At 41.4% G+C, this 11,349-nt stretch overlaps 1 protein-coding gene across 3 annotated transcripts in view; it reads right to left on the reverse strand.

Annotated features, from left to right (window-relative positions):
• LOC120807000 (neurexophilin-4) overlaps nt 1-9,669 on the reverse strand; it is a 116,530-nt gene extending 106,861 nt beyond the window's left edge. For all 3 annotated transcript variants that reach the window (XR_005709773.1, XM_040158595.1, XM_040158596.1), the window contains exons 1-2: nt 9,266-9,669; nt 8,606-8,773 (exon numbers count right to left, since the gene is read on the reverse strand). Coding sequence is in view for 1 of the 3 variants with exons in the window: in XM_040158595.1 (XP_040014529.1) it covers nt 8,606-8,608 (3 nt within the window). In the remaining 2 variants the exon portion in view is untranslated. The remainder of the gene's footprint in view (nt 1-8,605; nt 8,774-9,265) is intronic.
• Between the last annotated feature and the right edge of the window lie 1,680 nt (nt 9,670-11,349).

Here is an 11,349-nt window from a genome sequence, read left to right on the forward strand (position 1 = left end):
ACACATACAGTAGACACACCAGTCAAACCATACTGCATTACTACCGTTTACTTTGCACACTAAGCCACCAGTGTGTGTCCAGCCCATCTGCTGAGAGAAGACAGCAAAATGAGTCCATGCAAAAGAGAGAGAGGAGAGGAGAGGAGAGGAGAGGAGAGGTATAATGTGTTATGCTGGTAACTGTCACTGCAGAGAGAGCACAAAGCTTTTTAATTGAATAGCAACACAAGCAACTGACAAACATGCAGAGGAATATAAACATAAACACCCTTTTGTGTTTATGTCTCACAGGTACATGCTTATGCTCACATGTAACGGTAGTACGGAACCATGCATATGAAATATATATATATGCACGTTCTACACGTGTAAATGATAAAACATCTACAAGATGGAGGCGCTGTTTACAAGTGGAAAAAAACAAGACTTTAGAGATGAAACAATTAGTTGATTAATGATTAGTCGATCGACAAAAAAAATAATCAGCGACTATTTTGATCATCTAATAATTGTTTCGGTCATTTTTCAAGAAAAAAATGGCCAAAATCTCTGGTTCAAGCTTTTTCAGTGTTAGGATTTGCTGCTTTTTTCTGTTTTATGTCATCCTAAAAGGAATATGTTTGGGGTTTGGACTGTTAGCACGACAGGGTAACACATTTGAGGATGTTCCCTCTGACTGGGATGGACATTTTTTTAACATTAACTTTGATATTTCATAGACAAATTTATCCATCTGTTAATCAAAAAAATAATTGGTAAATTAGTTGATAATGAAAATAATTGTAAGTTGCAGTCTTACAAGACTTGCTTTTAATTTATTCCAACAAATACAGAGAAAAATGCTAGATTTCACCAGTGGTAAGTGAGTGCTTCCTGGAAAAATTTAATCATTAGGGCATGGTGGACTGGGAAGGAATGGGATTTTGCTTTCCAGTATTTGTGCTTGTTTCCACTTTAGAGCATGTGTAGTCTCTCAAAAAAAATGTCAAAATGGAGTGCAGCTACATGGGAAATGTTGGACTGAGAGTGTGAGAGGGAGTGAGGGTGTGCTGAGAGGGTGGAAGGGGGGAAAAAATGACAGAAATAGAGTTGTTTGTGAGTTTATTTCGAGCTCCATTACCCCTATTACAGATGAGTATCTACTCTTCCCCCTCTTCTAAATGCTGAGGATGCAGGTGGCCCACTGAGGAAAGCACCTATCAATCTCTCCCTGGCTATCTACCTATCTGTCTGCCCATTTATTCATCAGCTCATCTGATGACAATCCACCTAGTCCATTCCACTATTCTTCTGCCTCTCCTCCATCTTTCACGTAATCAGTCCATCAACACATCCATCTGTGCACCCATCCAGCAATTCATCTGCCTATCCATTTATCTCCCCATCATTCATCCATTTGTCTATCATGTATCCATCCATCCATCCATCCTCACACACTCGCTTGCTTCCATCAGTTTCCAGCGGCTCCATCAAGACTGCACCTCAGTTGTTTAAAGTGCCTCACACGAATACAACAGGCTGAATGTTAGACTTCCAAACAGACAAACGACACACAGAGGGGCTTTGCAATCAATAGGCGGGGCAAGCTATAATCACTCCTGTGACTCCATAGTTCTGAGAAAACGCAAAGTACAGCAACAAGGGAAAACAATTTAAAAAACACTGATAGAAAACAATGTACAGACGCAGTTTGAAGGCATGGGTGATAGCGTTGATTACCAAGAGAGTCTCTAGTCACTACAATCAATTAAAAGCTCACGGATATATCCTGTAATTGAAATGGATTAGTGTTCAAGGATTATACTCCTGTGCCATGTACAGTAAACCAGTGATGGTGTAGATCTGTTTAGATGCAGAATCCTTGCAGATTAAAGGAAGAGTTTGACATCTCGGTAAATACACTTATTTGCCTCCATACCCAGAGTTAGATGAGAGGATTTCTACGACTCCCGTGTCTGTACACTGAATATGAAGTTGCAGCTAGGAACTGGTTAGATTAGTTTAGCACAAAGACCGGAAACGGGGGGGGGCTAGCCTGGCTCTGTCCAATGGTAACAAAATCTGACTTCCACCACATCTACAGCTTAATAACCAACACTATGTATCTTCTTTAATCAAAACACCAAGTGTAAAAATGGTTTCCCGTTTCACAGGGGGGTTATTTACCAGACTGTTTCTTGGCTATATAATAGGCAAAAAAATAGGTGTTATGTGCATATGGAAATAAAAAGCTATAACTACATAACTATAAAAATATAATACTGTTAAGTTGATCATCAAACTGTGAACATAGATAGCAAACCACACAGAAAAAATAATATTATAAATGAAGATCATAATCTAAGGGTGGTCGTTAATTCAATATTATCATTAACCACATTGCATGGAATCATATCAAAAGTATATGATAATATTTTATTACTGTTTTAAAAAATTGTTTTTAAATGAATAATACCAAGCAAAATGAAATTTAAAAAATTACGTTTTTCACATATAAAGCTGTCTAATGTCATGCACAACAGCGAAACAGCATTTAACGCCATGAATACCAATTTATATGTGCCATGTTATTTATGTGCCATTTAAAAATTTTGACATATCAATCAGAAAAATTATTTTGTATTAATATTGTGATAGTGATTACATAGTCTTATGCGGATTTTAGAGTGTTAACCAACTGCTTCTCACTTGCAGATTATTTGTTTGATTCTTTGACAAATAGATGACTCATTTACCTTCACTATTAGTTCTTAGTGTTTCGCTCTCAGTTCTAATGTTCACCTGTTTCGATGTGGAGCTGATATTTGAGGATAGGCCACCTAGCATGTGACTGACACTTTTTTTAAATGTACGCTGCAGTGAGCTTAATTTGACACCATATGAGTTGAATGCTAATTACCAGTATTAGCATTTGTCAGCTAAAAAAAAAAAGGAGACTTGGCAATCAGCACTTTGATATGTTTTCAAAGTAACAGGAGACTAGAATATTCAGCGTACTCAAAAGTAATTATAAAACAAATATCATTTCATATGTCAATGGGATCTGTCAAAATATGCCAAACAAATACTGCATAAACTACACTAATAAAAAATACAGGAAGGCACAGACAGGAAGTAATAAACAGATTTGACAGACTACATTTTACAGAATACAGAATATAGATAATTAGGTAACACAGCTCCAGAATGACCACGTGATTATCTCCAATTTTCTTTTCACAAAAATAAGCAGCTTTGGTCTAAAGGAAATGTATTTAAATGGGTGTTTCCGGAAAAAAAGGTTATGAAAACTGATAGTGAAAATGCCTTTACTTGTTCTGTAAACCACTGAGGTGAGCTATGGCTCTGTATGACATCACCCTCAGGGGAATAAAAACAGAATAATTCTCATTTGCAAGGTTTGCTATTTTAGACAATCAACGAATTATTGAATTTTTTATTGATTCTTCCTCTGTTCTCTAAATGGGTCATCTGCAATTGTCTGCAGAGGTGAACCTCACTCCTGGTTTTATTAGGAAAAGGAGAAACAAATGCAGAGGGAAGAGCTTAGCTGCTCATGCCGTTCTCTGACACCACGCCAGGCCAACCATTAGCAAGCAAGAGGCAATCGCCATTTCATCAATGTTCACTGCACGGCCTCTCCCCGTCTCTCTTTTATTCATGTCTCCTTTCTTTTTAAGTTTTGTTTTTACTCCTCCATTTCTCATTTTGATTCTATTTTCATCACTCTTCTCGCTCTCTGAGCTCTTTCCTCCTTCCCTTGGTTGACTGTGGTGGTGGACATATCCATTCATCTGCCTCTGCATGCACTGATTTGTGTGAAGCACACAACCCCACTGTGAAAGATTTTGTGCGTATGTGTTGCTACTGCGAGTGTGTGTTGATGTTTGTGTGCGTGTATGTGGAGCCACCTCAGGGCGACCTGTTGCACCCTGATGGCAGAGGAGGAGAGCATGGCGTCCAGCAATGCTGCTGTTTGGGGATAATGGAGTACGTGTTTCTCTCATTATAGGTCTCACATAAACACAGGTCTCTTTCCTTTCACGCAAACACACCATACAAGCGCACACATACGCACACACCTGTATCGTTTCCCTTTCCCTTTCCCTTTCCCTTCTCTCTGAGAGGCTTCACTCACCACCTTATCAGCTTAAACCAGCTCTGACAGTGCTGGCCCCGCTCACATAAACCTTGTCTCGGGGGCACACCACATTATGAAACAATTACCCCCTTAATTGACAGTTAATTAAAATAAAGTCAATTTGACCTTGCCAGCCTAACCTTGAGATTGAGAGCCGTAGTAGTCGTGACACTGAGACGAAGAACTGGGCTGATGGTGGGATGGAGGGGAATGATGGACTAACGTCGACTTATCTCTACACCAGTGGAGAAATCACTGGTAGTATCTTCTTGTCAGCATAAAGATAGACTGCACTAGTGTGGGGTATGTTTCTGTGGGTGCGTTGTGGTCTGTTTGTGTGTGCTCAACATTACACCTTATCAGACAATTCCCAGCTTATTCTGCTGGGTTGATCATTAGGTGTTAATTACACCTCTCATTTGAAAACTCTGCAAAACCTCTGCATTTTCTCAGGCATCTTGGCTACAGGCTGTGTGTGTGTGATTGTGTGTGTGTGTGTGTGTGTGTGTGTGTGTGTGTGTGTGTGTGTGTGTGTGTGTGTGTGTGTGTGTGTGTGTGTGTGTGTGTGTGTGTGTGTGTGTGAACATGTCTGTTTGTGTCCAGATGTCTTTATGGCTTAAGATGCACTTACCAGAAAACTTTCTTATTTCACTTTCCTTTTTTTCCTTTATCCTCCCTGAGGGTCAGAGGTTGTTTTCTGAAATTAAGCCTATCTACAATAAATACCTATTGTAGGTAGGTTAAGATCAATCCCAATAGTTTAAGGAGACAGTGTGATATATTCAGACTCTTACTTCAGTACTTACTAGAAGCACCTGTGGCAACAAATTACAGTTTCAAGTCTTCTTGAGCGAGTCTCTACAAGATTTGCACACCTGGATTTGGGCAGTTTATCCCATTCTTCCTGGCAGATCCTCTCAAGCTTCGCCAGATTGGATTGGAAGCTGCGTTCATCCTTCTCTCAATTCTGACCAGTCTCCCTGTCCCTGCCTCTGACAAGCACCACTGGAGCATGATGCTGCCACCACCATGCTTCACTGTACGGATGGTGTTATCCCGGTGATGAGCAGTGCCTGCTGTCCACCAGACATAGCGCTTGGAGTTCTGCCCAAAGGGTTACATTTTTGTCTCACTAGAGAATGTATTTCCTCCTGCTCCCAGCGTTCTTCAAAGAGCGTTCTCCAAGCAGACTGTCGTATTTACTTAATGTTGCTTCCAACTAGCCACTCTACCATACAGGTCTGATTGATGGAGTGCTACTGAGATGGTCGTCCTTCCGGCAGGTCCTCCCATCTCTGCAGAGACCTTCTGAATCCCTGTTAGAGTGACCACGGGGTTCTGGGTCACCTCCCTGACCAAGGCCCTTCTTGTCTGGTTACTCAGTTTGGCCAGACAGCAAACTTTAGGAAGAGTCCTGGTCAATCTTGTTTACTGAGCCCACTGTGCTCCTGGGAACATTCAAAGCTTTAAAAAAAATGGTTTTACGCCCTTGTCCTGATCTATGCAATTCAATTTGCCACAGACGGACTGCAATCAGGTTCTAAACACAGACACAGGGTTTGAATACTGTTGTAAATGAGAGATTTCAGTTTTTGATTTTTAATAAATTGGCAAAAATTTCTAAGAACATGTTTTAACTTTGTCATTATGGATTATTCAATGTAGACTGAGGGGCAAAATGATCCATTTACAAATAAATTGTGAAAAAAGTGAAGGTGTCTGAATACTTTCTAAAGCCACTGTATATACCATGAGACATTAGGAAATTCTGCAAATTAATAAGCAGGATAGCTTTATAGCTATATTGGATATACTTGATTTTGTAATGTGATAAAGAACCTTGATTTGTCAGGCATTAAACTGACAAGATTAATGAGAAACAGACATTCCCATCTGTTTATCTGATTCTATAAAATGATTCTCAGTTGAATTTCGAAAAAACGACATCGAAATATGTACTGCTTGCTATCGTGACATTAAAGTGCATACACTATGAGTTTATCCGTATCAACCAACCCTGTCCTACAGGGTCATGGGTGAATAACGGAACAAATGCTGGTAAATCAAATGTGATCATTTAGTTGCACCAGCTTGTTCGCGTCCTTACTTACATATTAGCATAATGCTGCATTTGTATTAGAAATACATTAATGATATAATGATATAATGCCATCAGCTCCAAAATCACATTGACAAGGGCAATTGTTTACGCTGCTTTGTCCAACTTTACATCGTCATAGCTGTCAAATTAAAAGTTCAACTTCTTGCCATGCAACCAAACAGAAGTCAACACTCATCAAAAGAATATCAGAGCCAACCTCAACATGAAAACCCCCATTTTCGTTTAGCCCCTTTACTTCACAAATGCCTACACATTTTCTGTATCAAAACCTATGGCGCGCTGGATAAATTTGTCTCCACTTTGTGTTGCTTTGACAAGACAGAGCTCTGGCTTCATGGCAGACTGAATTTGCGTGATTAAAGAGACGACAAGCAAAACCATCTGCTTGTCACATCCATCTGTCATCGCCCAGCGTTTGCCATCAGCCGCACATCACTCAAAAACAACAGCAAGTCGTGGCGAGAGAGAGAGAGAGAGAGAGAAAAAGACAGAGAGAAGAGGCCCATACGCTGCGATGCCTCAGAGAGAGAGAAAGGGGGAGGGAGGTGAGGAGAGAGGGGCCTGAGCTGAAGAGACCGTGAGGTGCGAGGATGAGAGTCAGAGGGTGTGAGTGAAAGTGAATGAGGGAGCGAGGGTGAAAAGACAGAGTGCAAGGGTGATGGAGAGAGGAGTAAACACAGCAAGAAAAAGGGAGACATAGATTTTCTGCTGTTTTCTGCTGCCCGTATAAACGGACATTCCTGTTGATGTTGCCCCATTGTGCCTGCAGATTGTCTTAAAGTTACAGAAAATGTCCTGCCAGCTCCCACCTGCCTACGATCACATTTCATCAGAGCTTTAATCCCTCTGGTTTCCCCACTTGTCATCCATTTTCCCAAATAAATACCAAAGGCAAGTAGACTGCTCATACCCCTTAGAACAACAACAACACAATAGGACTGATCTGTCTGCAGACAATGTTTAGGGAACCGGTTAGTCAATATTAAGTTCAAGACAAGCCCTTTCTCCCTATGGACTTGAGTATCTTACACTAGTTCCCCATACATACAACCTGGTTGTGAGAAATTTTGGGGTTCTGTGTCTTGACAGGCGATGGAAGCACCAACCCTACGAGTAATGGCCAGATAAAACTGGTCAGACAAAACTAGTGTACTCTGAAAAAAATTGTGAGTTAATTTTTTTTTTCCTTTTTTCTTTACGATTGATGGAGAAAGTATTTGGCAGATTAATTGATAATGAAAATAATCATTAGTTGCAGCCCTAAACTAGTGTGAGGTCATCCTTTCTTCTAAATGTGCAAAAGAAGAAAGCTACAGGACATAGGAAAGGAGCCATAAAATCAGTGCACTCCTGAGCAAGCTGAGTCAGGACTGTATGAAAAAAAGTCTCTCCAGGGCAGGGTTTTTTTGAGCAGAAGACACCTTGTTGCTTCACTATATTTCTATTTGCTCTGCTTTCCTTCTCCATTTTTTCCTCTATTTCAGTCATTCTCTTCTTCCTCTCTTTCTCCACTCTCTTCTTCTCTCCTTTCACCTCAACAATGTCCTCTCATCTTCAGATAAAAACACAGTCAGCAAAGGAGCCGTTGGGAGTTTGTGGGAAAACCAGCCCTCATCTTTCATCTTCCAATCCTGGCCCTTTTCTCCCCCTCCTTCTCTGGAGTTCCCATCTCCTTTTCTCTTCTTCCTCCCCCCTTTCTCTCTCTCCCCAAGCCACTTTCTCTCCATCTTTTTTTTCCCTCTCCCTCTCACCAACTCTCTCCAGGATTATCGATTTAGCGTAGGCTGTGATTGAGTCTCAAAGGGTGTAATGCGGGCCCTAAGGTGTCTCCTGAATGGAGAGCATCATGAGTTATGGACTAACTATAGTCACTCTTCCACAACACCTGAATCACAGGCAGACACGGCATCAACACACACACACACACACACACACACACACACACACACAGAAATTGCTTTCTCCAATGCAAACCAACCTTTGTGTGCAAAGACAAGGACACACACACTTATCATAGTTACACTCGCTGACACACACCCACATGATCTGATGCTCATTGTGGACATAACTTAACTTGAGGGAGGTATAACTTAACAGTGTCATTTTATAACCTCTTGTGCTTTTGCTCATTTGCATTCAGGGAGATCGCATCGAGCTGTGACCACTGATGTATATTTATTTTTTTCATTTTCATTGCAATAAAGGCACATCAAACATCCTTCTCTAATATTACGTCCATGATTCAACAACATGAACAGCCACAGATTGCATGGCGTACAAAGTAATCTACGGGACAACAGACTCACAATAAAGGCAGGGCTAAAATATTAAGCTTTACTCACCATTAAAAGGGGAGAAGATGGCAAAGGGCCCGTGCTGAGCCATCTTAGGATAACGTCCTCTCAGTCACTAGCGCACAGGTAAGGTTTTGCCTCGAAGCCCCAGCAGCAGTAACCAGGCCTTTCGTTGCATGAGGCACCTGCTCGCCCGTGTTTAGTGAAAATGATCTTCTGTGTGAAAAACACAAAACTTACTGCAAATACATTTATCCAAGAACTTTGCTTAAGTACAATTAACTCGGTACTTGTATTTAACTTTCCATTTTGTGCTACTTTAAGCTTCTACATCTTTTTTTTAAGTCTTCCAAGCTATTGAATTCCATTGGGTTTCAGACTGCAAGTTACGGAAATAACTGACAGATTAATCAATAACGAAAACAATCATTTGTGCCAGCCCTAATGTTTAGTTAATATGCTTTGCTGTAGTTTTATTAAGGATATTTTTGAATGCATTGTCTTCACTGACAAAGGTCATTTATATTGTTGTGCAGTAAAGTTGTTAGGGCGTTTTGCTTTTTTGTTTTGTTTTTCATAAACAAAATAAAATGTTTTACAAATTTGAAAGTGCATTTAGACAGCGTAAATAGGGCAAGGCAGCGAACTTCAGTGTCGCAGTGCCTTGACCGTTTCAAATAGTCTGGGTCCTTAAATGTGAAGTCCTACATTAGCAAAATAGACGTGGTTTGGTGCGTCAGTCCGCCGGGTGGAGGAGTGTTGGCTAAACTCTGGCCGATGCCTTTCCCCTGACACCTTTAGCTCAACCGGCCTCGGCTCAAGCTGCATCCTCGGGTGCTGCGGCCGCTGGAATCGCTACTGATGGAAAGTTTGGATCCATTTTTCATGCGCGCTGTCTATTCAGTCAAGGTGGGCGCCGGATGCTTTGTGGATTTCCACTTCCTGTCAACATTGTTAACACCTGAGCGCGGGGATTGGGGGGGGTCACGTCCAGTCTTAGAAACAGTGTGCACGGTTTTGCTACGGTTTCCGGGTTGAACGACGTTCGCTCGAGACGCGTGCATCGGGCGCATGTGTCCGTTGTCAGTCGTTTGGGTTTGGGTGTTCAACGCGCCGCTGTTTCCGTCTGAATGGACGTTGTGCTACGTGTTGACGGGGCCTGAACGTGCGCCCGGCGTTCCGGTCCGGAGGTTCCAGCCTCGACCCCCCCTCACACGAACAGGACAGCGGTGGAGGGACAATTCAGATCCGTTACTTCAGTAAAAGTACTAAGCCACACTGCAAACACACTCTGGTCCAAGTAAAAGTCCTGCATTGAAATGTTACCATAGTCGCTGATTATACTGTAATCAGGAGAATGCACCTAAAGTACTGAAAGTAAAAGTACTCAGTGCAGAAAAATGGCCCCTGTGCCTATTATTAATGTTATACTGTTATATATGATACCATATTATGATAAAGCATTAATGTAAAAGCAGCACTTTGTACTATTTTATATAACGCTGCAACCAATGATCACTTTCATTATGGAGTAATCTACTGATTATTTTTCTGGATTGATCAGTTCATTGTTTGGTTTGTAAAAATGCAGAAAATAATAAAGTGTGCCGTTACAACTGTCCACAGCCGAGAGTGACATCTTCGCAACGCAACAAACCTCAAAGTGAGCAGATCCTCACGTTGGACTAGCTGGAACCGCGAAGTACTCTCTGCATTTTTGCAGGAAAAAATTACTCAAACAGTTGTCATAATAGTGGCCAGTTGCTTTTTCCTTCAGTCAACGAATCGACGAATCTACAAGCATTTCACCTCTACTTGTATATACTACTGGTTAGTTTCATTTATAACAGAGCATTATATTGTAGAAACTCTTCATTTGTTTGTTATTCAAAAATCTGTCACTAAAGCTGTCAGATAAATACTGCTTAGACGCAGTACTTAAGTAAATGTACTTAGATACATTCCGCGGCTGACATATAGTAGTAGTTCAGCATACATGTCTCTAGTCACAGTGAAGCAGTCGCTCCAACCACAGCCATTTTAATGCGTCTGGCACTGCCAATCTAGCCTTCTCCACAGCAGAGCTATCATCTTTAAAGTGGTGGTCACCATTTCTTTATATAATGTTTCATGATGAATAATTCATTAAAAGACGTTTATTTTAGCATCAGCAAGTTGTATTTGCTGCTGATGCCTCCAAATGTTTGCTCACTCGTATCCATGCATTAACCCTCCCCTCCTCCTCAAGCGTCCTACCTGCCCCAAAAGCAAGACGCTCATTGTAATTCGTGAATCCTATTAGGATTGGCCCCACAGTCGGCCTCTGCTTAGCAAATAAATAATGGTAATGATGATGATCCCTCATCTTGTCACTGGTGCTCTCCCCTGGGGGCCTCATAGTGCAGGTGGAGGGAGCCTCTCCTGGCCTAATTGGTTCCAACCCTGCAGTCTTCTCTCCAGCCTTTTCTCCCTACCTCCGTCACTCTGTCACTTTCCCTCTCTGGGCTCCAGGACTCATTCGGTAAACTTGTCTTTCTGTGTGTGTGTGTGTGTGTGTGTGTGTGTGTGTGTGTGTGTGTGTGTGTGTGTGTGTGTGTGTGTGTGTGTGTGTGATCACCATCTTTAATTTATTCTTGCACAAGCATGAAATCACACGTATACACCAGCACTTTCTGTCTTTCTGTCCCTTTCTCCTTCTCCTCACATAGATGGATGGACAAAAGTGAAAACACACACATACACACACACATCTAAGTACTGTACTGTGGTAACAGGCTGCCAGTATCTTCATG

The sequence above is a fragment of the Xiphias gladius genome, chromosome 21, assembly GCF_016859285.1.
Source record: "Xiphias gladius isolate SHS-SW01 ecotype Sanya breed wild chromosome 21, ASM1685928v1, whole genome shotgun sequence".
Classification (NCBI taxonomy): domain Eukaryota; kingdom Metazoa; phylum Chordata; class Actinopteri; order Istiophoriformes; family Xiphiidae; genus Xiphias; species Xiphias gladius.